Source organism: Buteo buteo, chromosome 17 (genome assembly GCF_964188355.1).
Source record: "Buteo buteo chromosome 17, bButBut1.hap1.1, whole genome shotgun sequence".
Classification (NCBI taxonomy): domain Eukaryota; kingdom Metazoa; phylum Chordata; class Aves; order Accipitriformes; family Accipitridae; genus Buteo; species Buteo buteo.
In genome coordinates this window covers 30,394,714-30,420,728 of record NC_134187.1, presented here as the reverse complement: position 1 = coordinate 30,420,728, position 26,015 = coordinate 30,394,714, and the positions used below count along the sequence as shown (strand labels likewise).

The window sequence follows — 26,015 nt, the reverse complement described above, 5'->3', positions numbered from 1 at the left end:
CCCCCCCCAGCTCCCCCCCTAAAGCAGCAGCACCATCACGACCGGTCAAATTCCCTTTGTCTTTATTCAGCATTTACAAACCCGACCCACGCCGGGGCCGGGGGAGCGGGGCGATGCCCCGAGATGGGGATGTGGGCTGGGGACCACCCCCCCCGGGCAGCCCCCGTGAAAACATCACGAAAAAGGGATTCTCCGGGGGTGTGGGGGGGGTGTGTGCAGACCCCTCCTCACCCCAGCCCCGCTACCCGGCTCAGGGCCCCTAAGTCATAACGGGCACTGCAGCCCCCCCCCCCCCCCACCGACCAGGGGACACCCCTCAAAGTGCCCCGGGGCGGGAGGGGGGGGCAGCATCCCCAAACCTTCACTCCGGTTCCAGCAGGGAATGGGGAAACCTGAAAATGAGTCTGGGGTCCTTCTTGTCCAGAAATCCCATCCGACCTCGTCTGTCTGCACCCCAAGGCAGCCCTGGACAGGGACTGACCCGGCATCCCTGCACGCAGGGAGCTCCTTCAGCCGGGGGGGGCACCCACTGGGCACGGCGGGAGGGGGACCCAGGGGTCCGGAGCCCCACCAAACCCCCCCTCTGCAGGGGGCCTGGGCTGCCTCCCCCCCCCCCCACTAGCTTGGGGCGCTCAGGATCAGCCCCTCCAGCCCTGTACCCCAGGGAAGGCTTTGGAAAAGGTGGCAGGGAGCGGGTACACCCCCGCGGGCTCGCGGTCCCCCCCAGGACGGACTGTGACCCCCTCAGCCCCCTGCCTGCACTTCAGCTTTGGCTCATGCCCCCGGGGGGGGGGGGGATCCTTCATATCCAGTGTAAACAGCCCCGGGGGGCGGGGGGGTGCCAGGAAGGCAGTGGGGTGCTGGCAGGGCCCCCCCCCCGGTGGGGGGTGTCCCCTACGTCCGCTGAACGTCCACCTTGGCAAAGAGGCGGCTGTGCCAGTAGTCGGGGTTGTCGAAGGCGCAGTCTGAAGCCTCCAGGCTCCGCAGGGGCTTCATGCAGGGGGTGGGGGGTCCGGGGGGGCCACGGCAGCCGGGGCAGCGGGGGACCAGCACTGCCTCCATCTCCTCGTAGCCCTGCTCCTCCTCGGGGGCCGGGGCGGCCTCCCCCGGGCGCATGTCGGTGTAGCCGTCGTGCCGGGGGGGGCCACCTTCTTGCCGTGGTCCCGGCCCCCCGACCACGCTGCCCAGCGAGCGGCTCAGCCGTGGCTGCTTGTTCATGTACTCGTAGTCCTCCTCCTCCTGCCCCCGGCCCAGGGGGGACCCCAGCTCTGAGCCCACCTCCATGTACTCGTAGCCCAGCTCCTCCAGCGAGGCCGGCCGGGGTGGGGGGGCTCCCGGGGGACCCCCAGGCCGGCGGTTCATGTACTCGTACTCCTCTTCTGGCTCTGGCACCAAGCCCCCAGTGGGGTCTGGCTCTGCGAGGCAGGGGTGAGATGCTGGCCAGGGCCCCACCACCACCCTTCCAGGCTCCCCCTCTCTGCCCACAGGGCCTGTCCCGAGTTTGGGGGGGGGTGTCTCATCTGGGCCAGGGACAGGTTCATCCCACCCCACAACCCTCACCCCCTAAAACATCATCTCCCCCACCAGTCTGAACCCCAATCCTGCACGAATGGGTCCCCCTGCCCCTAACACTGGGGATGGGCCCCCTCCACCCCTGGGGACAGGCTGCCCCCCCCCAGACAAAGGACCCCCCCCAGCCCCAACTCTGCAAGGATGAGCCCCCACCCCCTTAACCCCAAATCCTGCGGGGATGGGACCCACCACACCTCAAGGACGGGCTCCCTGCAACCCCGTGGTGGGGGCAGCCCCCAGACCTGGTCCTACAGGATAGGACCCCCCCACTCTGCATGGATGGGACCCCTACCCCCTGCCTGGACAGGACCAACCCCCCCCCACCAAGGCTGCACCCCTCACCCCGTCCGGCGCAGTTGGGGGTGACGTAGCCGTTGGCGTCCTCCTCGCTGCCCTCGGTGCTGGGGGGCGGCGGGGGGAAGCTCTCCCGCTGGGACAGGTAAGCACTGTCCCCCCGCGAGCGCAGGCTGCGGCAGAGGCTCCCCGACAGCGACCCCCCCTCGGCCAGGTCCAGCTCCGAGGCCGTCCCCCGGCCTTCCGACGACTCCGACACCGTCCGCCCCAGGGACTCCTGACGGCTGCGCCGCGGCAGCCGGCACCCCCCGCCCTGGGGGACACGGGGCTGAGGGGGGGGACCCCTACAGACACCGGCCCCCCACCACCACCTCATGGCCGTCGTTTCACCTCCCACTGCCCCCCCTTTGCCCCCCCTCCTCTGGCATCCCATGGTCACCCCCCCCATAGCCCCCCAGCAGCCTTTGCCCCCCCAACCCAGCACCCCTTGCCCCCCTCCAGCCCCCCGGGTACCTGGCGGCCACTGCCGAGGCCGGGCTGGTTCATGGGGATGTAGCCGGCCGGGGGGCTGAGCAGGCTGGGGCTCTGCAGGGGGACAGGGGGGGTTGACACCCAGCGGGGGGACACACACACACGCAGGGGCTGGGACCCCCCCCCACCCCGCTGCAGGAATGGGGCACGGGTCCTGACAGGGCTCAGAGGGGACGGTGGGGCAGTGGGGGGGTCGCGTGGGTCAGCCCGGCATCCCAGCTCCGTGGGACCTTGTGCCACATCCCGGGATCCTGCATGCCCCCCCACCGCCCCGTGCCATGCCCACGACACAGCCCCAGAGCCCCCAGACCCACGGGGGGCAGAGGGGTCTCACCCGGGTGCAGCTGCCCCGCGGCCGCTGTGGGTAGAGCCCGGTGGTGAGGCCGAAGGAGGCGTCCAGCTCCTCCTCCTCCTCCAGCTCCAGAGTCTCCATGTCATCCAGCTCCTTGTCGCTGAGGGTGGGGGGCTCGGCGGGTGGCACAGCCCCGCTCTCCTGCTGTGGGGATGGCCATGTCAGGGGCTGCGGGACCGGAGGGGGGCCGGTGTGTGTGGGGGTCGTGCTTACCTTGATGACCAGGTAGCGCGGGGGGTCGCGGGCCATGCGGGTGAATTCGTTCGCCAGCTCCTTGAAGGTGGGACGGATGTTCTCATCGATCATCCAGCCTGGGGGGATGGCGGGGGCTGAGAGCTGGGATCTGGCCCCGGGGATGGGGATGGGACCAGAACCCTGCCCTGGGGATGGGGATAGAGCTGGGATCCTGCCCCAGGGATGGGGACAGGGCTGGGGACAGAGCCAGAATCCTGCCCTGGGGATGGGGACAGGGCTGGGATCCTGCCCCAGGGGATGGGGACAGGGCTGGGGACAGAGCCAGAATCCTGCCCTGGGGATGGGGATAGAGCTGGGATCCTGCCCCAGGGATGGGGACAGGGCTGGGGACAGAGCCAGAATCCTGCCCTGGGGATGGGGACAGGGCTGGGATCCTGCCCCAGGGGATGGGGACAGGGCTGGGATCCTGCCCCAGGGGATGGGGACAGAGCCAGAATCCTGCCCCGGGGCTGGGGACAGGGCTGGGGACAGGAGCAGGACCCTCCCCGGAGTCAGGTCCACGGACGGTGGCCCCGCACTCACACTTCACCATCACCATGTAGACGTCGATGGTGCAGATCTGGGGCTGCGAGAGCCGCTCGCCCTTCTCCAGCAGGTCGGGCACCTCGGCCAGCCGGATCCCGGCATAGGGCTCAGCTCCAAAAGTCATCATCTCCCAGAGCGTCACGCCTGTGGTGACAGTCCCTGTGAGCCCCGTGGGGCTGGGGAGCGGGACCGGGGGGGGGCCGGGGGACCGGTGCTCACCGTAGCTCCAGACGTCACTCTGGTGCGTGTACTTCCCAAAGTGGATGCTCTCCAGCGCCATCCACTTGATGGGTGTCTGCGAGGACAGGTGTGGTGTGGGGGGACGTGGATGGGTGGGGGGGACATGGGGACTGGGGGGGGACGGGGGACACCCTGCGGGACAGGGGGCATGGAGGGGATGGGGGCTCCCTGGGTGGTGGGGGTCCCGGGGACATGGAGAGGAGGGGACGCAGGGGGAACCAGGGGTGCGGGGCAGGGATGGCACAAAGGGGGACACGGGGGTCCCTGCCAGGTGCCCACCTTGACCTCATTGTAGAAATACTTCTTGTCGTCGGGGTAGAGGAGGTCGGCGATGCCGAAATCGGCCACCTGAGCCTGGCTGGGCGACTTGAGCAGCACGTTGCGGGCGGCCAGGTTGCGGTGCACCATGCGGTGCTCCTCCAGGTAGTACATGCCCTGGGGAGGAGGGGGGGGCAGGGGGTGTCAGCGGGGCCAGGGGACCCGTGAGTACCGCCCCCCCCCCAGACCCCAGGGACTCACTTTGGCCACCTGGACACACCAGTTGAGCAGGAGCTGGGGGCTGATGCTGTCGCGGTTCTTACGGACGTAGTCGAGGAGGGAGCCCAGCGGCAGGAGCTGGGTCACCAGCTGCAGCTGGGGGCCGGGGCAGATGCCCAGCAGCCGCACGATGTAGGCATGGTCCAGGCTGCCGATGGCCAGCATGTGCTGCGGGGGCAGCGTCAGCCGTGGCCGAGCCCCCCCACTGCCCGTGGGGGCCCCCCAGGGAGCACTATACGTCCCACGCCCCCCCCCCCCCCGGCTCTCCGTGCCGGACTTACATCGGTGACGGCGTGGAAGGACTGCTGCCCGCTCCAGTCCTGGATCACCTTGATGCTCACTGGGATCTTGATGGAGTCCCCGTCGGGGATCCAGATTCCCTGGGGGGGACACGGGACACCCCGGTGAGTGCCGTGCCCAGCCCCGACTAAGCCCCCCCGCTGAGCCCCCCTGCTCACCTTGTGCACGGTCCCAAAGACGCCGGAGCCCAGCACCTTCAGCCGCTTCAGCTCCGTCTCCTTGAAGATGCGGGCCAGCACCTTGTTGGCTTTTTCGCTGGGGTCCAGCGGCTCCAGGCTCTGCTGGGCAGGAGATGGAGATGGGGACAAGGACAGGGACGGAGCAGGATGGGGATGGAGAGTGCCGGAGAGGGAAGCGGGTAGGGATGGGGACAGGGCTGGATTGGAACAGGGCTGGAGAGAGATGGGGATGGCTCCGGACAAGGACAAAGCCGGGGACAGATGGGGATGGGTCCCACACCCCTCCTGCTTGTCGAACCCCCTCCTCGCAGCCCCACGGGTCCCCCTGGCTCCCCGCAGGACTGGGACCCCCCCCGGGCGCAGCCGCCCCGCTCACCTCCCCCCTCTCCAGGTAGCGCCGCATCGCTCGCTTCTTCTGGATCTTCTTGCCCCGCCAGTAGAGCAGGGCGAGGAGAACGCAGGAACAGGAGAGGAAAAGCCCCCCGACCACCATCACCGCGATCACCGTTGGCGTTTTCCTGGGCACGGGAGGAGACCGGGGCTGAGCTCCCAGTGCCGGCAGGTCCTGGCCCGCCACCGCCGCCGCTCCCCACGCGCTTCCCACGGCCCTACCTGCCGCGGGGGCGGCACGCACCCCAACCCCTGGGGCCGGCGGGGGCGGCACGGGCAGGGCAGGGCTCGGCACCCGGGGGTGCGTGCGGCACAGGGGGGTGGCACGGCCGGGGCAGGGGGTCCCCCAGCGCCCACGTGGGCAGGGAAAGGCCCCAGACCGGGGTGGCGCGGCACGGCGCAGCACGGCACACCATAGCGTGGTGCAATAGTACGGTACGGCACAGCACGCCACGGCACAGCACGGCGTCGTGCACCGTGGCACGGCGCGGCACGCCAGGGCACAGCGCGGTGCAACGTGGCGCCATGCAGCATGGCACGGCACAGCGCGGTCCGGCACGGCACGGCATCGCCCCGGGACCCCCGCAGCCCCCGCCCCGCCGTACCTGGAGACGGGCAGGGGCTCCCCCAGGCAGTCCCGCAGCAGCGGCCCCAGGCACCTGCGGAGATGGAACCGGGGGTGAGACGGGGTGCGGGGGGGGCCCCCCTCCTCCAGCCGGACGCTGGGTCCCGGAGCCCCCCCAGCCCCCCGCCCCGGCGCACCCGCGGGTGCAGTTCTCGTGGCAGGGCCGGCACTCGCGGCTGGAGTCGGGGTACTTGTAGATGGGGCCGCGCTCGCCCAAGATGCCCTCGGGGCAGCTCTCCACGCAGTGGGGCCCGTCGCGGTAGTGGGCGCAGCGGGTGCAGGTGTCGGCGCCCTGCGGGGCGGGAGGGCGCGTGAGGACCCGCGGGGACGTCACCATCGCCGCCGCGGGTCCCCGGCCGGGCTAAGTACCGAGCCGTTGCAGGTGACGTTGCCCTCCATGCGCTCGCACTCGGGGTGGCACTCGAAGCACTCGCCCCCCTGGGCAAACTCCCGCGTCTCCCTGCGGGGACAAGGCAGGGTCACTGGCGCGCCCCGGCATCCCAGTCCGCGCCAGCGCCCACCCCGGGGTCCGCGCCAGCGTCCATCCTGCCACAGGCTCGCTCCCATCCCAGCGTCCTTCCCGCCCTGGTGCCCACCCCAGTACTCAAGATTGGTTGTCGTCCCCCCCCTCTCCACGGTTCATCCCAGCCCGGTGCCGACCCTGCTGCCCACCCTGGCATCAATCCTGCTCCCCGTGCCCGTGCTGGAGCTGATCTCCCTCTGGTGCCCACCCCAGGACCCCACCCCGATGCCCTCCATGGAGCCAACCCCACATCAGTGTCTCCCTGCCAGGGCGGACCCCCCCACCCCCAGACCCCCTCACCCCTGGGCGAAGCGGCAGGTGGGCACGCAGACGCCGCGGCGGCTGTAGTGACGGCAGGACAGGCACTGAGCGGGGCCGGGACCCCAGCAGCCCTCGGCGGAGCACAGCGGGTCGCACACCTTCCCCTCTTGCTCTGCAGGGAGGGAAGGGGGCTCAGCGTCGCGTCCCCGGGGTCCCCAGCGCCGGGTCCCCGGGGTCCCCAGCCCCGACCCAACTCACGGCACTTGCTGCGGGGTTTGTTGTTGCGGATGTCGAGGTCGGCGCGGCGGCGGCTGAGGGCTGTCCACTGGACGGTGTGGAGGTAGCAAAGCCGGCGGTTTTCGGTGATGTAGACCCTGCCAGCGCTCACCTCCCGCAGCGAGCGCAGCCCCAGCGACGTCACGTTCTCGTTCTTCATGATCAGCAGGGAGAAACCCCGGCTGCGGGGAGGGTGTCAGGGCGGGGGGGGCAGCTGGTCTGAGAGCCGGAGGGGTCACCTGCCAACCCCGAGGGGACACGGGGACGGGCAGCGACGAGGCGGTGGGGATTTGGGATGCAGGGATGTGCAGGGATGGGGGGGCGATGGAGGGATGCAGGGACGGGGGACGATGCGGGATGCAGGACACACGGAAGAGGGTCGTGAGATGCCGGGTCGGGGGCTGCGGGGATGGGGACTCACTTGTACAGGCTCCGTCCCCCGATGGTGACGAGGTTGGAGAAAACGCTGAAGTTGTGCATGTGCTTGGGCCAGGACTGGATGTTCAGGTACCCTGGGGGGAGAGGGGGGGGGTCAGGGTGGCCCTGGGGGGGGTCCCAGCATCCCCCAGCCCCGCTGCTCACCCGTGATCTCCCGCACCGTCCGGAAGACGTTCAGCTTCTCGGGGTCCAGCGCCGAGATGTTGCGCCAGGGATCCCTGTGGAGCCAGAGCCATCAGCCGGGCCAGTGGGGGGCTGCACCCCACCGCCCCCAGACCCCCCCAGCCCTCACCCCTCCAGGCCCGTGATGAGGAAGTCCAGGTTGCCCAAGATTTTGGTGCAGTTCACGAAGGTGTCGATGTTGCTGGAGTCCACGGTCTGGTACTTGCTGCCGGCACCGGTGCCCTCGCAGGCTGTGGGACGGGGATGGTGAGGGTTTGTCCCGCAGCCCCCGGCCCCCCCCCAAGCCCCCCCAGTCCCCTACCCTTGGGACACAGCCCCGAGCAGGGCTCGCACATCTTCAGCCCGTTCTTCTCCACCTCCATCTTGTCATTGGGGCAGGCGCGGACGCAGGAGCTCTGGTCCACCACGAAATTGTCTGCGGGGAGACCCTCGTGGTTAGAACCCGGCCGCCCCGGCCCCCCCCCAGACCCCCGGACCCCCCCAGACCCCCTGCGCCCCGGCTCACGCGGGCAGCTCCGGACGCAGATGCCCCCGTACTGGTACTTGGTGTCGGGGTTGGGCTCCAGCTGGAAGGTCAGCTTGTTGTAGATGAGGGGCTGGGGGCAGAGCGGCACGCACGCCCCGCTGTCGTTGAAGTGCCGGCAGGCCTGCGGGACGGACAGACGGACGGACGGGTGGGCAGAGGCACGGCGACGTGGAGAGATGGACACAGGGATGCGCGGATGTCTCTCGCCCCACGCAGGTTGCCCTGCACCCATTCCAGAGCGGAGATCCCTCCCACGGGGGGCGCGGATGGACAGACACGCGGATGGATGCACAGACAGACAGACACCTCCCCACCACCCCTATAGGGCCAGCATCCCCCCCTGAGCCCACCCTGGGGGGACACAGATGAGCTCCCACGGGAGACAGACAGACGGAGACACGGGCGGGTGGGCAGACAGGGGGATGCACGGACAGACAGACACAGGGATGCTGCTCAGCATTGCCCCCCGCCCGCCCTGGGGGTGCAAGGATGAGCCCCCCCCAGGGCAGCTGGGCGAGGGGGGGGGGACACGTACGAAGCAGTGTGTCTGGAGGGGGCCGGTGCAGCCCCCCGCGCACTCCTCGTGGCAGCACTCGTTGGGCGCCCGCCCGAAGCAGCGCCCGTTGCACTGGGGGGCACAGATGGTCTTCGTCACTGCGGGGAGGTGGGGGTGAGTGGGGGGGGGGTCCAGCCCTGCCCCCCCCCCCCAGCCCCTCCCCGGTACCCACATTTCTGGCAGTCCTCGGGGCCGGGCCCCCAGCAGTGCCCACCGCAGCTCTCGTGGCACGGGGCGCCTGCGGGGGAGCGCAGCGGGGTCACCCCCAAAGCCAAGGGGTGTCATCCCCCCCCCTCAGCCCCCCCGTGCCTCTCCCCCCCCCCCCCACGCACAGGCCTTGCCGTTGTCCCCCACGACAGGCTCCAGGCGGGGGTCCCGCATGATGTCCCGCCACTCCACCGTCTCCACGTGGCAGAGCTGCGCGTTCTTCTCGATGTAGACGCCACCGGCCAGGATCTCTGCGGGGGTGGCCGGTGGGTGATGGGGGGGCTGCGGTGTCGTCCCCCCCCCCAGCCCTGCCTGGCACCGCAGGGAGGGGACAGCACCGCACCGGGATGGGGACCATGGGTGGGGGGGGTCAGCCCCACTCCAGGGGACCGCAGCGGGGTCACCATCATTCTGGGATGGGGACCACAGCGGGGACAGCACGGCCCCAGGGTGAGTGGCGGGGGGGGGGGGGCACTGCTCCGTGATGGGGACCATGGGGTGCACAGGGAGGTGGCACCACTCCAGATGGGGACCATGGGGGGACAGCAACGCTCTGGGATGGGGACCAGGATGCAGCAGGGGACAGCGCCGCTCCAGAATGGGGACCGTGGGTGGATGACACTGCTCCGGCATGGGGATCCATGGGGAGATGGCACCGCGCCGGGATGGGGACCATGATGGGGGACACCATCGCTCTGGGATGGGGACCGCAGAGGGGACAGCATGGCCCTGGGGTGCATGGGGGGGTGGCACCAATCTGGGATAGGGACCATGGGGGGTGGCACCGCTCCGGGATGGGGGCCGTAGAGGGTGGCACCGCTCCAGGATGGGGACCACGGAGTGCACAGGGGGATGGCACCGCTCTGGGATGGGGACCATGTAGGATGGCACAGCTCCGGGATGGGGACCGTGGAGTGCACGGGGGGATGGCAATGCTCCAGGATGGGGACCATGGGACACACAGGGACAGCATAGCCCCAGGGTGCACAGGGGGATGGCACCGCTCTGGATGGGGACCACGGTGGCACGGCACCGCGCCGGGATGGATCCTGGGACACAGGGGGGGTCTCAGCAGCGCGGCAGCCTGGGGGTCCCACCTGTGAGCTGGTTGAGGCCGAGCTGGCGCAGGGCGTGGGTGGTGTTGGGGTTGTAGTTGAGCAGGACGAAGAGCGCGTACTTCTCCTCGTAGAACTGGGTCCCGCGGATGACGCGCAGGTTCTGCAGCGGCAGCGAGGCGAAGACGTTCATGGCGATCAGGATGTAGCCCGTCACCTCCCGGATGGTCTGCGGGCAGCGGGAGGTGTCAGCTCGGCGGGTGCGGACCCCCGTGTCCTTCCGTGTGCCCCGTCCCGTCCCCCCCCCAGCTCACCTGCAGGAAGGAGAGGTCCTGCGTGTGGTCGATGAGGACGATCTCCAGGTTGCCCATCACGATCTCGCAGTTGTTGTACATCTTGTGCAGCGTCTGGTACTGGTGCTGGGCGTCCCCCGTCACGCTCAGCCCGTTCAGCGTCCCCGCGCACACTGCGGGCACAGCGGCACCCTGTCCCCCACCGCGGCCACGGCACCTCTGCAGTGGCCGTGTCCCCCTCTCGACGGCCACAGCCGTGTCCCCCATGGGGTCGTGTCCCCCCCCCGCCCCAAGCTGGCCACGTTCGCCCCTCAATGGCCATGTCCCCCCCATGGTGGTCTTGTCTCTGTCCCTCCTGTGCTGGCCATGTCCCCTCCACACCCTCCATGGTGTATGTCGCCCCCCCCCCCCCCCCCAAACAAGCCACGGTGGTGCCCCTATGGTGTCCCTGTGCCCCCCCATGGTGGTACCCCCCCTCCATTGCCCTCAGCGGTGTGCCTGCCGTGGGGGTGGCGGTGCTCGGGGTGGGGGTGACGGGTGCTCCCCCACCCTCCCCTCCCCTGCGCAGCGCCCGAACCGGCCGAGCGAGGGTTGCGCAAGGCGGGTGCCGCGGGCATGGCCCCCCCACGGCACACCCGCGACACTCGGACTTCGGACCTGGCTGTTGGCACGGCCCATCCCGCCTCGACGCCCCAGTCCGGGGTTGGGGCCCGGATGGCCGGGTACCCCCCCCAGAGCTCGGGGGGCAGGCGGGCGCCAAGGGGGGCCCCAGGGTTAATGATTGCCCGCCCCCCCCCCCCTCGCCGGGACGGACAGGGCCCCTTTGTGCACGGGGCAGGATGCGGCCCCCTCCCCGCAGCCGCACAAAGGGGCGATTGTGGTGAGCGGGACAGGGGGAGGCCGAGCCCCCCGAAAGCGGCGGGAGAGCCGGTACCCCCGGGGGCAGAGCGGGGTGCGCCTCCCCCCCCCCCAGCCCAGCGCAGACGTGACTCAGGCCCTGGCGCGGGGGGGGGCCGCAGGCGGGTAAATGGCAGCTTTGTCCGGCCCCAGCGCGGGGGCAGAGAAGGGCCCGAGCCCCCTCCTGGGGGCGGGTGCAGAGAACGGGCAGCTTGGTGCACGCATGGGAAGGAGCACAGGGCCAGAACGCCCCCCCCCCCAGCCACAGCCTGCGCTCCCCTCCCCGGGCCGGAGCTATTTTAGTAGGGAAGGGGCTATAAAAAGGTCCCAGCTGCGTTGGGGCATGGCCCCCAGCCCCGACACCCTGGGGATGGGCACGGCGGGGCCCAAAGAGGGGGGAGCTGGGACCCCCAAGAAACAACAGGGGGTGTTGGGGGCAACTGGAACTTGCCTGGGGGGTCCCCAGGCTGCTGGGGGGCAGGATCCGACCCCCCCCCTTCCGCGGGACCCCCGTGGCCGGGAACAAGCAGCGCTTTTGGGTGACGCTGGTGAATCATTAACGGCCGCTCAAAGGATCCCTCGGCACCGGCTCCCGGCAAACCGAGGCACGAGGGGCTGCGGGCGTCCGGCCCTCGGGGTGCACCTGCCCATGGGGGGGGTGAGGGCCAGGGCCCCCCCACCCCGGGCGCCATCGCGGCGTCGCAGCCGGGTGTTATCAGCGCGGGGCCCCGCTGGCAGCTCCGGCACGTCGCCCGCTATCTGCCGCGTGCCGCCGCGGCCCCCCGGCCCCCGCCGCCAGGAATAGCACCGGGGGACCCGGGCAGGGGCCTGGGGAGCCAGAGTGGGGGGGTCTGTGTGTGTGTGGGGGGGCCAGGACACAGACCTGACCTCCTGCCCTCGGCCTCGCGGGCGGCACAAAGGGGGTCTGTGTGCGTGGGGCGGCCGCTGCCGCGGGGCTGGATCCCGTCCCCAAACAAAGGGGGCTCTGAGCCGGGGACGGGGGGTTTGGGGGGGGGGGGAGTGGAGCTGGCCCCGCTCGCCCCAATGCCAGCATCGGGCACCTGCGGGTGCCGGGGTGGGAGCCAGCCGGATCCCCCCCTCCCGGTGTACGAGCCGGACCCCCGCGCGCGGCAGCCCCGGGCATCGCCGGCAGCACACGGCGCAGCGGAGGCGCCGAGGGATCGGGCGTGACCCCCGCGTGCCGTCGGTGCGGCCCCCCCCCACACCTGGGCGCCCCGGCACGTCGACGGGGTGACGCCGGCCCCACCTTCGCGTCCAGCCCTCGGTGTTTTCCTTTTGGGGTTGAAAAACAACTCCCGGGCGAACCCGGCCCTTCCGGGAGCGTCCCCTGTTCCCCCCCGGCTCGGGGTGCAGGGCGGGGGGGACGGACCCCGGGGTGGACAGGGATGGGGGTCCCCTCGGAGGGGTCACCCCGGGGGTCCCACCCTGCCCCGGCTGGATCCTGGCGGCATCGGTGGGTCCCGGCCCCGCAGCCTAAAATTAGCTCCGGCAGCTGCGGGGGGTGCAGGTGCCTCTGCCTGGGGGGGGGACACGGGACCGAGCCCTGGGAGGGGGAACCGAGCCCCGGCCCCGGCCGAGCTGCAGCCCAGGGGTGGGGGGGAGCGGGGGGCTTTGCTGGTCCCAGTTCCCCCAGGGTGGTGGGGGTCCTCCTGGTCGCGGCGCTGGGGACTGGGTTGGGGGGTCCGGGACTGCCCCCCCCCCGGGGGGGAAGGGGCGGCGGGAGCCGCGGAGACGGGGATCCCGCACCGGCGGAATCGGGACCACGGGACCCCCGAGCCCCCCCAACCCCCGCGAGGATTCCCGGTCCCGCCACCGATCCCGGGACCCCCGAACACGCCGCTGCCCGTCCCGGTCGCGCAGCCCCGGTCCCGCCGGGATCCCCGCGCGCTGCCGGTGCCGCCCCGGTCCCCGCCGGTGCCGGTGCCGGTTCCGGTGCTCTCACCTGCCTGCGCGGAACCCGGCGCCGGTGCGCGGAGGAGGAGCAGCAGCAGCAACAGCAGCAGCAGCGCCCGGGGCCGGTCCCGGTACCGATCCCGGTCCCGGTCCATCGCGGCTCCTCTCCGCGGGCCGGCTCGCAGGGCCCGGCGGCTGCGGCGTGCCCGGGCGCGGCGGGGGGAATGCACCTGGCGCGGGGCCGCCGGGGCGGGACGGGACGGGACGGGACGGGCGGGGCGGGGCGGCGGGGCCCCCCCCTCCGCCTCCTCCGGGCAGCCCAGCCCGGCCCGGGACCCGCCCGCCACGCCCCGGGGCGGCGGCACCGGGATCACCCCCCCCCACCACCACCATACCGGGCACGGCCCCGCCGCAGCCCCCCCCGGCCCCCAAAGCAAAGGTGTGCTCACTCTGTGCCCCCCCCCGCCACCAGGCAAAGCCTGGCCCTATTACAGCCCCCCAACACCACGGGGAAGGGGGGGTCTGGCCCCGTTACCGCCCCCCCCCCCCCCTTCAGTTCCCAGGGTGAAGCCCAGCCTGGCTGCTGCCCCCCACCCAGGGAAGGGCCAGGCCCTGCAGCAGCCCCCCCCAGGGAACATCCAGCCTCACTGCAGGGGGGTGTGTGTGCGTGTGTGTTGCCCCCCACCAGCTCAGGACAGGTCCTGGGGAGGATTTGGGGCAGCCACAGCCCCCCCCCAAGCAGTGCTGGGTCTGGGGGCAGCTCCAGGACCTTGGGGTGGTCGTAGGGTGCAGGGCCAGCCCCCTCCCCCAGCTGCCTCATGTGGGCAGGGGCTGCCCCCCCCTCACCTGGGGACTGGGACGCACTCCCAGTGTCCATCCTGTCCCCCAAAACACATCCCACTCCCACATCTGGACAGCACCAGTGGGCAAAAAGCACCCCCCCAGCCCTGCAGGAGGGGGCTTCCCCCCCATGGGGTGGGCAGCAGCCCCCTCACCTCCACACAGCTTCCCCAGGGCCCCCCACTCCCGCCCCCTCCCCAAAGAAGGGGGCTGGGACACCCCAAACACCGCCCTCTCTCCCCCAAAGCAATCTGTGCCCCCCCCCCCAGCCCCACAGACACAGAGCCAGGCTCAGTACAGGTTCCTTTATTAAGTTTGTATGCAGGTGGGACGCCTTTGGCCGGAGTCTCCTCACATGGGCTTGGGGGGGGGCCGGGGGGCAGCACCCTATGGGGTGAAAGGGAAGGAGAAGCGTCAGCCAGATCCGGGGAAGGGGGGTGCAAACCCCCAGCCTCAGCCCCCCCCCACCCCCCTGGATACATACAGCTGGTCTGAAGCGGGGTGGGGGGGTCCGGTCCTTGCGGGCCTCCCGCGAGCGGTTCCGCACCACTTTGCTGTGGATGGCACAGCTGACGCAGTAGTGCAGCTTCACGTACAGCTTGGGCAAGACATAGGCTGCGGGGGGGGACACACAGGAGAAGGGGGGGGATGGTCAGCAGCCCCCCCAATCACCCCCAAACCCCCGAAAGCACAGGCTTCCCCTACCTGGCTCCCACCCAGGCAGGGTCAGCCCCGTTACTGGGGGTAGGGAGGGGACACGCAGGCACCCCGCTGTCTCCCCCCCACAACCTGCTGTTGTCCGTGTTGCCCCCCCCCCCCCCCCCCACTTACAATCGAAGACGCTGGCCTCCGAGATGTCCCTGACGGCCGCAGCCTCAACGATGTTCCTGATGACGAACTTCTTGATGGCCTTGTCCTTGGGGACGCAGCGGGCGCAGTTGGTGCAGCGGATGGGCTGGACGTGGCCGCGGCCCTTCTTGGCCCGACCGTTGTTCCTCCTCTTCTTCGTCTGGGCCGGGGGGGGGGCGGGAAAAAGAGGATGAACACAAGCCCCCCCCCCTCCCAGGATAGCACCTCCCCGCCCACCCCAACCTGCGCCATCAAAGCCCCCCCCATCCCCGTAAGCCCCATCAGCCCCTACAAGCCCCCACCCTTCCCCACAGCACTCCCACACCCCCCCCTCCGGAGCATCCCCTGACCCCCATAAGCCCCTACGGCTTCCCCCCAGCACCCCCCGCCCCATATAGGCCCTATGGCCCCCGCTGCGCGCCCCCCCTCAGCACTCCCTACCCCATATAGGCCCTATGCCCCCCCCCCCAGCACCCCCTGCCCCATATGGGACCGATAGCCTCCCTGCACACCCCCCCAGCATCCCCTGCCCCACACGGGCCCCTACGGCCTCCCGCTGCCCCCCACGGCCCCCCCGAGCCCCATACGGGCCCCCCCCGGGCCGCGCCGCCCTCACCATCTCGCTGCCGGGGCGGCGAAAGAGGGCCCGGCCGCCGCGCCGCCGCCCTTATATACCCGCCCTCCGCCCGGAAGAGCCTCCGCCTCCGCCCCGCCACCGCCCCGGCTCCGCAGAGCCCCTCCGGCCGACGGGCAGCGGCTCCGCCGGCGGGACCGGGGCGGCGGAGGGGCGGGGGGGGGCGGCGCTGGGCGGCGGCGACGGCGGCGGGGAGGGGACTACTTCTCCTCGCGGAGGCGGAAGGGTTCCGCGAGAGACGCGCGGTGTGAGGCGACAGGCGCGCCGCGTGCTGCGTGTGTCGTCATCCCCTCCCCTGCGCGCGCCCGCCGCGGGGGACGCCGGGAGATGTAGTCCTGGGGGGAAGCGGGGGGGGGCTGTGTCCTGTCCCCCGCTCATGGGGGGACCCCTGGGTGTCCCACCCGGTATGGGGGGGTCTCCACGCGTCCTTCAACCCCCCCCCACCCCTGGGGGTCCCCAGTGTCCTGTCCTGCCCCCTCCCCCAAACTCGGGGGGGGCCACTATCATCCTGCCACCCTCGCCCCAGTGCTCATGGGGGGTACCCCCAGTGTCCCACCCCTTAAGAGGGGACCCCCTGTGTCTCCCCTCCACCCCCAAACTCCCGGAGGGGTCCCCAGGGTCCTCGTCCCCCCAAAACTCGGGGGGGGGGGGACACCATCATCCTGCCACCCCAGTGCTCATGGGGGGGGACCCCCGTGCCCTTTGCCCCCCCAACAAACCCCTAGAGGACCCCCAGTGTCCTCCCGCCCACCCCCAGCTCTGGGGGACCCCCCCCCCACCCTGCCATCCCCCAGCCCCTGCACTGGGACCTCCAGGGGTCCTGACCCCCCCGAGCCCCCCACCCCACAGAAGGGAGGCGGGAAGGGGGGGAGGAAGCGTTAAATTACTCCGGTTTATTTATAACAGACCTTCAGCCAGTACAGTACAAAACTTACAGTAGTAGATCTCGTTACACAAATAGGTAATTACAATATCTTACAGATACAAAAGCTCCTGCGGTCACAGGGGGAGGGCGGGGGGGTGTTTTTTGTCCAAAAGCGAGTCTAACCTCACAAAAAAGGGAAAAACAAAGACGACAGCAAAACCATTAACGATATACAAATGAAAACTCGTTAGAAAGGAAGGAGAAGCCGTAGCCGGCGGGGGGGGGTGGGCAGGGGGCTGGGGTATTGCACATCATCGTTTGTTCTTCATACATCTGATTAAAAAATATAGATATTTACACGAGTAAAGCGACCTGGAGTTTTACAAAATTCCTACATTTTTGTTTTAGACTCTTTTACAGGAAAAAGAAAAGAGATGGAAAGAAAAAAAAAAACAAACCAAGAGCAGTCAGAAACTGCAGAGCTTCCATTTCAGTTTGTAAAAACCCCTTTTTGGGTTTGTTTCAGCGCTGAGGGGGCACGGGGGGGCTCCGGCTTGTTCTGCCGGCACCAGTTACCGGCAGCAGCGGCCGGGAAGGGGCGAGCCGAGCCCCGGCTCAGCCATCCCCCCTCCCCATTGACACCATCAACAGAAAAGCAAGAAAGGAGGAAAAAAAAATATATATATATAAAATAAGAAAATGGGAAATAGGGGCAACGGGAGTTGCCGCCGCGTGAGGTGGTTGTGTTTGTGTCCGTAGAAAAAGGAACAGCCTTTGGTTTCAACCTCAGGAGAGCCCCGGGGAGCGGCTGCTGCTGAGGGGCGTTTTATGCATCCTGGGCCTGGGTAGGAAGCGGGGGCCCCCCCCGGGTGGGGGGGCTGCGGCCGGGGGTCCTGGCTGCTGCGGGAGCTGCGAGCACCAAGGAGGCGGCCAGTTGTGCCGCGGCCCCCGCCAGGGATCGGTGCCGGGCTCACGCTTTATTTTTGGTTATTGGCTGCTTCCCCGGCTCCGCTAAATCCCTTTTGCCAGGGGACCCCGTCCTGGGGGGTCCCCGGCTCTGGACCCCCCGTGGGACCGGGAGCCCCTTCCCTCGGCATTTCGCCCCCGAAAACCATCTGGCTCCCGGGAATTTGTCCCTGGGGCTGCTCGGAGCCTGTCCCAGGGGAATGGGGCTTAGAAGACGGTTGCTCGATGCAGCAGACGACACCCCCAACCTCCCACCCTCTTTCAGACCCTCCGAACACGGCGGGGGGGTCCCGGGGGTCCCGCTGCCGGCGGGACCAAGGGCAAAGCTCTGGCGTTCAGGGTGCCACTGCCCCGACTCCTCCGTGCGAGCGAGAGCAGGGCAGGTGCTGCGGGAACAGAGGTGACACTGGACCACGGGGAGACCCCAACGATCCCCTGGGAATGCCAGAAGGAGCAACTCGCCCGAGAAGGCTTTTGGGGGCAGAGGGAGTGAGGGGGGGGTCCGGATCTGGCATCCCCACCGCTGGCGGGCAGCGTAGGGAATCAAACCCTGCAGCAGAGCGGGCTGGAGATACTGGCCTGTGCCGAGGAAGAGGAGGAGGAGGAGGAGAAGATCCCAGATAGCAGAATGGAGCTGTCACCCGGACGCTCGCCATCTTCCCGGCTTATGTTTCCTTCATTGAAGCGGAGGGCTGCGGACCCCCATCGCCCCCTCCGCGGGGCCAGGCGTATGGGGGGCTTCAAACACCGCAGGAGAGAAAAGCCGGGCAAAACCCAGCTTCACCGACCTGGCCCTGCCAGCACCGCCGCCAGCATAACCAGCCCCGCAGGGAGGCGGGGGGGGTCCCTGCTTTATGCTCCATGTATTTAAACTCATTAAAGCTCAGGGTGCAGCGGCCCCCCACTAGATGCAGGGGGACTTGGGGCTGACGGAGGGGGGAGTCCCGGGGGTTTTTAGCACCTAATCTGAGGTTTGCTTCGCCCGAGAGCGGGGACGGGCAATGCCGGGCTCGCACCAAGGAAAGGGCTCGGAGCTCCAGGCTGGCGTGTGGCCCTGCGCCGTGCCGTGCCAGAGAGCTGACCGGGACCGGGGTGGGAGAGGTGGGAGAACAGTCTCAAAAATTCAAGTGAGACTTTGGGGGTGGGGGAGAGAAGAGTTATAAAAAGAGAAACTAAAAAGCTTAATAAATAACAGAGGGAGGTGAGAGAGGTGGGGGGGAAAAGCACAAAAAAGTCCATTAATATTTAAATAACTCCATTTATAAAAAGGCAAATTGTTAAGAGCTCCCCCTTGTCGGGGTTGGTTTTTTTTTTTTAGTTATTGATATTTTTTTTTTAAATATTTTTTGTAGCCAAAGTCAGTGCAAAGGAGTATAAAAGAAAAACCAACAGTTCCATGCCCTAAGGGTGGAGGGGCTGAGCTAGAGACAGAGGAAGAGTTGAGGGTGGGCTGGGGGGGGACGGGGAGAGAAGTTGGGGGGGGTGTTTAGCCGACTTTATGCTCGCCCCGCACTATGTGGGAGGAGAACTCGTACCGGTCCTGGCTGTGGTAGCCACAGATGTTGCATTCGAAAGGGTCTCTGAAGCCGTGGCAGCCCATGTGGATGGTGAACATGACGTGGTCCAGGAAAAGGATGCGGCAGTGCTCGCACTTGAAGGCCCTGATCTGCTCCCCATCCTCGTTGACCACCCGCAGGGCTTCTTTGGCGGAGCTGGGCGTGGAGCGGGCGGCCGGGGGTCCCTCCGGCAACTTGGGGTCCTCTTTGGCGTAGGCTGGGCTCTGGCGGCTGCTGGCGCAGTTCCCCGCCGGCAGCTGCGAGCTCCGCTCTTCGTGGTTGCTCTCCGTGTCCGTCGAGTCCTGGCAGCCGTTGGTGGGCGATACGCCCTGCTCCCGGCCCCGGTACACCACCTGCACCCCGTCTGGCACATCCTCGTGGCCCTCGGTGGCTTCCCGGCTCCCCGGCATCTCCAGCCGGCCTGGCAGAGGCTGGATCTGGGTGTAGACGGAGCTGATGACGGGGGTGACTTCCGAGATGCAGTTTGTGGGGGGGAGCCGGAGGGGGCGAAGGTGCTCCCCCCCCATCAGGGACAGAGAGCTGCCGTAGGAAGGGTCGAGGGGGTGGTGGGCCGAGACCATCTCCACATCCTTCTCGAAGCCAGAGTTCACGTCGAAGGGGAGGTCCGAGAGGGTGAATCGCATCTGCTTCTCCCCTGCCGGGAAGGAGACCAGCGTCAGAACAGACAGGCTTGGTTTTGGGGTACATTCCCTCCACCTCACCCCCCCCCGCCACGATGTCCTCTCCCTCCCCAGCACCACGTGCGAGACCTGCCCCGTCCCAGGATCGTGGGGATGAAAGGCGCTATGCGAACACCAGCCGCATGCCCAAGTGCAGTCTCTGCTCCTGGGGGGCCAGTCCTGCCTCCAGCAACCAGGGGCTCCCCTCTCCCTCCTCTTTCCTGTCTGCCCGGGAAGCAAGGGGGGGGGGAAAAATCCCCTTACCCACGAATTTCTGAGGTGTCGATCGTTTCCGTTTGGTGAGGCTGTTCGCCAGCCGGTCAATAAACGTCGGCCGATCGGACGAGGGGTGAAGCAGAGAGTCCGGCACTATCTCCAGGTCTCGCATCTCGTCACCTGGCAAGACAAGGGAAACCCGGTTCAGCCGGCAACCACGGGATGGGGCGAGCGGGACGGGCACGCTGCGACCCAGGCCGGAGACTCCGCAGCCAGCGCTCGAGGCACGCCGCTCCTGCCCTCTGCCAGCTGGGACGGACCTACGGAAAGGCTCCCGGGCTGCCTGCTCCAGGCCCAGAGCTTACCCCGTCGGTGAATCGGTCGCAGGGGAGCGCCGGCAGCCGGTCTGCCTCCCTTCTTCATCGAGCTGGGCCCGCTCCTGCCACTTTGGGGAAGAGGAGCCGGCTTCAATGGATTGAAGTGCCCTCGCTTTTCTTGCCGGCTCTCAACCCCGTCCTGGAGAGACCTGCCCTGCATCCCTGCTGGTGAGGGCAGCTCCGCCAGTCCCATGCCCCGCAGGTTACGGATCATCCGGTTAAAGCGGCCATGCGGCTTTAACCAGTGAACCTCGCCGTAAGCACCGGTGGCTCTAGCGGGACCAGGTCTGGCTCCAAAAGGGTGAGGAGCCAGGAAGGCTCTGGCTTTGGTTCTTTACTGGCGCAGCAAAGACAGGGGAGTCTGCAGGCTCCGCAGAGGAGCCAGAAGCTGCTTTCAAGCCACACGGTGCCCGTTTCAGACACCTGCCCACAGGGGTAAATCCCCTACATCGCGGTGTCATAGCTGCGTTCTGTTATTTAGGGAAAACACTCTCGGTAGTTCTTGCACTAGAAATATGGGCCAGGGGTGTGTTTTGATTCAGGGGGCTTTAAAATTTGGCTAGCGGCGAGGGGAGGAACCAGGGAGGTAACACTTTGCACTTGCAGAGGTTTGCGGCATTAACCAACGCACACGCATAGCACCTTTCATCCCATGATCGCTGGGGCACAGAGAGCTCCGGGGCTCACGCTCTCCCCCATGCAGCATGCCCCCTTTTCTAATGGGAAGGATGTCCCCAAAGTTCAACCCTGTCAGCCAGAGACAGGGCTGGAAAGTGAACCTATGCCCCCCCGGTCCGGTTTACCCACCCTGCCAGGACCCCTTGTCATGTCCCCAGATGGGACAGCAGGGCTCCGGCCCCCCCAACCTGGCCGTCCCACGGCACTGACCTTGCTGGCTGGCCAGCGACTGCGGTTCAGTGTTCAGACTCTGCAGGTAGTTGTGGCACCGCTCCTTGTGCTCCTCCAGCGTGCTCTGCTGCTTGTAGCTCCGGCCGCAGTAGTTGCACTTGTAGGGCTTGCCGACGGTGGGGGAGGAGACTGCAAAACAGGCAAACCAGAGCCTGGCCGTAAGAACAGACATAGTGCCCTCGCCAAAGAGCCCGGGGAAGGGCTGGACGTGCGTCGACAGGAGAGAAAAGCGGCAGACATGGCTCGACAGGGAGAGTCACGGCGGGGCAGCGACCCTTGCCGTCAGACCACCACACCATCTAGCTGTGCCGCGGAGAAAGGACCTCTCCGGCACGTCTTGAGCAACAGTTTCCAGAGCTGGGAGCAAGAGCCACTACCTGCAGCTCTCAGCTCCTGCCTCAGCTTTCCTCCCGACCACCACCTACCCCAAACACAGCTACTGCACACACCCCGGCAGCTTGACGATTCGCCTCCTCAAATGCCGCTCCCTTACAGAGAGCCGCAGGAGAAGGGCTGGATGCTCCTGGATTTTGATAGATGGGGAGCTATGAAAATAAATCGTAATTTGGCCAAATACCTAAACCAAAATGTCTCTGACCTGGCTTTTACCTACACTCTGCTCCCAAGACATCAGCGATACGGGTTTCTAGCAGCTGCCTGGCCACGTTACACACCTCCAGGTAAACCCTCATGCTGGAAGCCCTGATGGCAAAGGCAGTATTTAAGGAGGGCAGCTGGACCCCCCAAACTTTTTAAACATTTCTAAGCATTTCTTCATCCTCCATTCACCACAGAGTGCTTGGTGGCTTGGCCAGCAGGTGGTTGCCCCCTCACCAAGATTTGCGATAAGACACTCGCCACACACATTTTTATTCTCATCTCTCCCAGTTTTCTCACTCCTGACTGAAAAACGCCAAAGCCACCCCAGGTCGGCGTTCAGCCTTGCCGGCCAGCGACCACCAGACAGAGGAGAGTGGCCACCATGTGCCACAGAGCCGGCGGCACTCCTCGCAGCGGGCTGCACACGCCATGTCATTATCTGCGTGTTTTAACCAGCAGACTACTTACAGTGAAAAATCATGACCCCTCCCGAGGGGAGATGGTATCTCTGAACCCCGTCGCAGTTTCCATCGCGCTGTGAGGCTGCTGTCTGCTCAGGGGATGGGGAAATGCAAATGCTGACATGGGGGTTTTGTGCCGCTCGCCGGGTGATTGCTAATTAGGTATAATCGCGGCAGCAGACCAGCCGACATCCTTTGGGCACAGGGGAAAGGCCAAGGCGGTCCCCACCCCATTAAATAGTCTGGGAGGGAGATAAAGGGATCCAGGCTCCAAGTGACCTGCTGCTGCAGGTTGATCACACTCAGATGCCTTTTAGGGCAGACAGCTCGTTAGGCAAGAAGATGCTAATGGGAAAAAAATGCAAGAGCAAGGAAGATGAGCCAGAGAGGCGGGTGGGCTCTACAGCCCCCTGCACGCCCCCTGGGCACTCAACCAGGATGGAGGGCACAGCCCCATATGCTCCCTTCTCCCTGGATGTCGCTGCCGACCAGGAGCTTGCCTCCCAAAAAAAGGCAGGACACAAAACCGTGGAGCCATGCCATGCCAGGGAGGGGGACGGGGTCCACCAGGGACTGTGGTGTCCGAGACGAGCCCAAAAACTGCTGTGCCCTTTCCCTCTGACACTGCCCCAGGGATGGGGAGGCTGGTTTTTGCAGCAGGGCAATGCCCTGAAATCAGCTGCTTTTGCTGGAAGCCAGAGCCCATCACCCTCTGCCCGGGACGTGCTGGTAGGGACGTCAGCCAGCCCCATGGCTGCGTCACACTCGCCCCGTCCAGCTCTGGTGCAAGGCTCAGGGAGGAGTGTGCTGTCTGCTGCAAGCCACCTAGACCAGGCTCGTTCCGTTCCTGTCAGATTTAAGGGGTTGTTTGGGGTTTTTTTTGCAGCTTGTGGTTTAACCTTTAACTGCTTTTTAAAAAAACACATTTTCAGGCTGTAGGTGAATTCACATTTACCCCCCGCCCCGGCTCTGACACCTGGATTCATGTCAAGTGTTTTGCACTGCAGCTGAGAAGCAGGGCCAGCACCTCCTCTTGCAACAGCTTGTACCAGATCCTGCCCAAACACCACCACAGCAGCCCCAAACAGCGGCGGTCAATGAGGAGACCGGCTGCGTCCACACAAGCCGTACCCCTGCCCAGTCCCAGCTCCGCAGCTCAGCCAAGCTGCAGGCAGATCCAAGAGTCCAGGAGCCACCATGGATTTCACCACTGAATCTCCGGGTTAGAAATCAATCTGGAGAAGCTGATGACAAGTGCAAATCTCTCCTCCCAGCCCTCCCCAGGCAGCAGCATTGTCGCAGAGCAGCTGAATATTAGTTTACTCCAGTCCCAAGGGAGGCAAGGATACCACTAGCCTCCGAGTATGAACACAAAAATGTGCGTTAGAAATTTACTCCTCAAATCTAGCAATTTAGATGCGAGAGCCTCAACTCCAAATTCCATTTCGTCCATTAATCTCCATCACTTGCGCAGCTTTTAAAGTTAAGAGTTCCCCACATGGCTCGGTTTTGTTACTCCTAAACAAAACAACCCAAACCCCTGCATGTGTCTGTGCTTCACAAAGCTCCCCTGATGGCTGCATTAGGATTGGAGTTGGCTTTCCAAGCCAGGAAGCTCCGCATGGATACCCTGAAGTTATTTCCTCAGGATCCAGCCTTCCCTGTCCCTACCTCAGCTTGTGTTTCGGGGCTCTGGGGGCAGGCAGCTGCCTGCGGTGCAGGGGGACAGCAGGACACAGAGAAGCCTGGGACCTGGCCATCGCCTGACCATGCTGGGATGGCTCCCTGGGGACACGGGGACCAAGCTGTCCTCCTGCCCACACACCTTGGCAGCAAAGGTCTCGCTCCCAGCATCGAGGCTCCTCTGGGGCTCTGCCCATGCCGCAGCGATGCCCCGCCACGGTGGTTTGCTAAGTCTGCGCTGGGTTTCCCCTCGCAGAGGGTCAGCTACGGCTCAGGGACAGGGTTTTACGGTGGCCGCAGGACAAGGAGGGAGGCTCTGTCCTGAGCCGGGCTTTGCCTTGCGATCAGTCGCTTTTCCTTTTACTCCTTAGTCTGTTCTTTGAAAATGTCCTCTTTTACCCACTGACACGTGCTTGTGTCTCAGGTGGACTTGGTCCATCTGTCACCTAACGTGAGCAAGAGGCTTCCAGCAAGCAACGAGGTCTGTTTAGGATCCCCAAAGTTCTTCACTCATGTAATACCCAAAACATGAGCAAGGGGGATGCTCTCCTCGCCACCGAGCCCCACCAGAAGTTTCTTCTGACCAAGTACAACAAACAGAAAGGATCCCTCTGAACACAAACTCCAGGTTCGTTTATTTACTGGGCTGCGAAGCAGTGAGGACTAAAAGGGAGGGAGGTCTCAGGGGACCGGCGGCTCGTCTCAGCTGTCCCGGGTGTGGGCTGCAGCTTCTGATCTATTTCAGAGCAACGCAGCATGTTTGATCTGGATTTTAATACCTCACTTTTTTGGACAGCACATCTTCCGAGATGAAAGCTCAGCGTCCCTCATGGGGATGGCATGAAACGCACATGCCTCTAGTTAAGGCAGAGGGAGGGAAAGCCAAGCCCCACTGCCTTCCACCCAGGCAGGGTAACCGCTAGACTTTCGCCTGTGAAATCCACATTAAACGAAGGTTTTTCTTATTAATTAGCTCCCATAAAGACTAATTTTTGTTTGATATGTTGTGAGGGCTTGTCCCATTTCTGTGTCTCTTGACTGAAGGACTCAAGGCGACCCTTTCCACGCCTGGCAGTGGGGAGACGTTGTCACAGCTCTGTGAAGGACCCAACTCCGGACGTTCAGCGAGGGTGAACGTGGTGGACAGGCACAGCCTGAGAGGGGGATCTTGACCCACAAGAAAAGACATGACCAAGGAGTCCAGAAATGACCCTGCATCCCTGGGCCTGGACGGCTTGGGGTCCCCTGAAGCCCATTAATTAGGAGAAAGCCCCTGTGAGCACGAGGCAGGCTTGGAGCAGGATCTCACCAGCCACGGCAGCTGCTGGTGCAGCATGTGCCCCTTGGCTCAGGTCTGCACATCTGCCCTCACGACTCTCTCGGCTGCCAGCGAGTCGGGGTTCCCGGAATGGGGCTCAGCCACCTAACGCCCCAAAACCCCACATGCCAGCACGGAGGGGATGGGGAGGGTTTAAACAAAGCAAAAAACGGAGACCTTCCTAATGGGACTCTGCTCCGGACACACCAGAGTATTTTTTTAAAAAATCCAGGAGCCATCCAGCTTCGGAGCACCTATCCCCTGCCAAAAACCTGCGCGCTGAAGGTCCCCAGGCAGGGGCTCGTCAGCAGCACCCTGGAAGGGCAGAGGGCAGAGCTGCCGGCAAGGCAAGCTCGCTGCGGATGGATGCCAAAGCCCTCCGCTCCACCGCGGTAACTCCTCCCCGAGCCGATGCAGCGCTGCCCAAGATGGAGCGCGTCTCGGCACGCTGGCCGAGCTGCTGCCGCTTGGAGCAGCTGGGGGCGGAGGGGAGGAAGATGGATGATGCTGATTGCTCCAGACTGAAGGACTCGTCAGGAGAGCTGAAGGCCTTGAGGTGGAGCGGCCGTGGCTCAGCTGCTCTGAGCAGCCGCCGCGGTGCTTCGGTGCTTCGCGGGGAGCCGGGCCGTCACCGGAGCCTGGCTTTCCTTACCCTCCGAGCAGGGCGGGAGTAGACGCACACACTCTTTGCTCTCTAGAATTAATGACACGAGGTTTTTTACCTCCAACTACTGCCTTCTTGCTTTTTTCCAACCCTCCCCCCCTTTATAGATTAGGAAAGAACATGGGGAAAGGATTTCTTTGGCATTTCTCCCCATTAACTGGCAAAGCCTGGGGCCGCTAACTTCACCTCCTCCCCCAGGGTGAAACCAACTCTTTCCCGATCACCTGGGTATCAGAAACGCCACCCGCTGCCATATTCCAGCCACGCTGGAGAACCAAACCAGAGACCAAAAAAGTTTTACACTGAGAAGCAGCTGTCCCTTGGCAGCAGGGATGTCCAGAGACAAAAATATAATGGATGGGAAGCTCCTGCAAACTCCCCAAACCTCCTCCCACAGAGATGCCAGGCAAGAACCAACAGCCCCATTTCCAGGCTTTGCACCTTGCTTTGGGGGTCAAACCACCCGGA

The 26,015-nt window shown here is 66.2% G+C and overlaps 3 protein-coding genes across 11 annotated transcripts in view; all 3 read right to left on the bottom strand.

Annotated features, from left to right (window-relative positions):
- Nucleotides 1-45: 45 nt before the first annotated feature.
- Nucleotides 46-13,146, bottom strand: ERBB3 (erb-b2 receptor tyrosine kinase 3). Of its 2 annotated transcripts, none has more exons than XM_075049590.1 (28): nucleotides 12,979-13,146; nucleotides 10,140-10,291; nucleotides 9,868-10,054; nucleotides 8,896-9,021; nucleotides 8,736-8,801; nucleotides 8,543-8,661; nucleotides 7,987-8,128; nucleotides 7,783-7,896; nucleotides 7,591-7,711; nucleotides 7,443-7,516; nucleotides 7,282-7,372; nucleotides 6,843-7,042; nucleotides 6,624-6,756; nucleotides 6,170-6,260; nucleotides 5,938-6,092; nucleotides 5,781-5,834; nucleotides 5,162-5,303; nucleotides 4,765-4,884; nucleotides 4,588-4,686; nucleotides 4,289-4,474; nucleotides 4,049-4,204; nucleotides 3,749-3,824; nucleotides 3,527-3,673; nucleotides 2,963-3,060; nucleotides 2,732-2,893; nucleotides 2,380-2,451; nucleotides 1,915-2,179; nucleotides 46-1,415 (listed from the first exon to the last, which is right to left on the bottom strand). In XM_075049590.1, the coding sequence occupies exons 1-28, from the start codon at nucleotides 13,082-13,084 to the stop codon at nucleotides 895-897; spliced, it is 3,975 nt and encodes a 1,324-aa protein (XP_074905691.1). In that variant the 5' UTR covers nucleotides 13,085-13,146; the 3' UTR covers nucleotides 46-894. The 2 variants fall into 2 exon arrangements, with proteins under 2 accessions (XP_074905691.1, XP_074905692.1); XM_075049591.1 differs by having other exon boundaries at nucleotides 2,732-2,890.
- A 914-nt stretch (nucleotides 13,147-14,060) lies between these two features.
- RPS26 (ribosomal protein S26) lies at nucleotides 14,061-15,393 on the bottom strand. Its single transcript, XM_075049669.1, has 4 exons — nucleotides 15,235-15,393; nucleotides 14,601-14,778; nucleotides 14,254-14,384; nucleotides 14,061-14,156 (listed from the first exon to the last, which is right to left on the bottom strand). The coding sequence occupies exons 1-4, from the start codon at nucleotides 15,235-15,237 to the stop codon at nucleotides 14,121-14,123; spliced, it is 348 nt and encodes a 115-aa protein (XP_074905770.1). The 5' UTR covers nucleotides 15,238-15,393; the 3' UTR covers nucleotides 14,061-14,120.
- A 737-nt stretch (nucleotides 15,394-16,130) lies between these two features.
- Nucleotides 16,131-26,015, bottom strand: part of IKZF4 (IKAROS family zinc finger 4) — a 31,516-nt gene continuing 21,631 nt past the window's right edge. For 6 of the 8 annotated variants that reach the window (XM_075049617.1, XM_075049621.1, XM_075049625.1 and 3 more), the window contains 3 exons: nucleotides 20,801-20,950; nucleotides 19,584-19,715; nucleotides 16,131-19,294 (listed from right to left, as the gene is read on the bottom strand). In XM_075049617.1, the coding sequence (XP_074905718.1) occupies nucleotides 18,570-19,294; nucleotides 19,584-19,715; nucleotides 20,801-20,950 (1,007 nt within the window). In that variant the 3' untranslated portion in view covers nucleotides 16,131-18,569. The remainder of the gene's footprint in view (nucleotides 19,295-19,583; nucleotides 19,716-20,800; nucleotides 20,951-26,015) is intronic. The other 2 variants (XM_075049622.1, XM_075049623.1) reach the window with 1 other exon arrangement.

Coding starts and splice junctions, on each gene's coding strand:
- ERBB3 (XM_075049590.1), bottom strand. CDS start 13,084: ATGGACCGGGACCGGGATCGGTACCGGGACCGGCCCCGGGCGCTGCTG. Junction 7,043..7,281: donor GGGGGACGGAGCCTGTACAA/GTGAGTCCCCAT, acceptor CCCTCCCCGCAG/CCGGGGTTTCTCCCTGCTGA. Junction 2,180..2,379: donor GCCTCGGCAGTGGCCGCCAG/GTACCCGGGGGG, acceptor CGTGTCCCCCAG/GGCGGGGGGTGCCGGCTGCC.
- RPS26 (XM_075049669.1), bottom strand. Junction 14,385..14,600: donor GGAGGCCAGCGTCTTCGATT/GTAAGTGGGGGG, acceptor CCCCCCCCGCAG/CCTATGTCTTGCCCAAGCTG. Junction 14,157..14,253: donor CACCCCGCTTCAGACCAGCT/GTATGTATCCAG, acceptor TTCACCCCATAG/GGTGCTGCCCCCCGGCCCCC.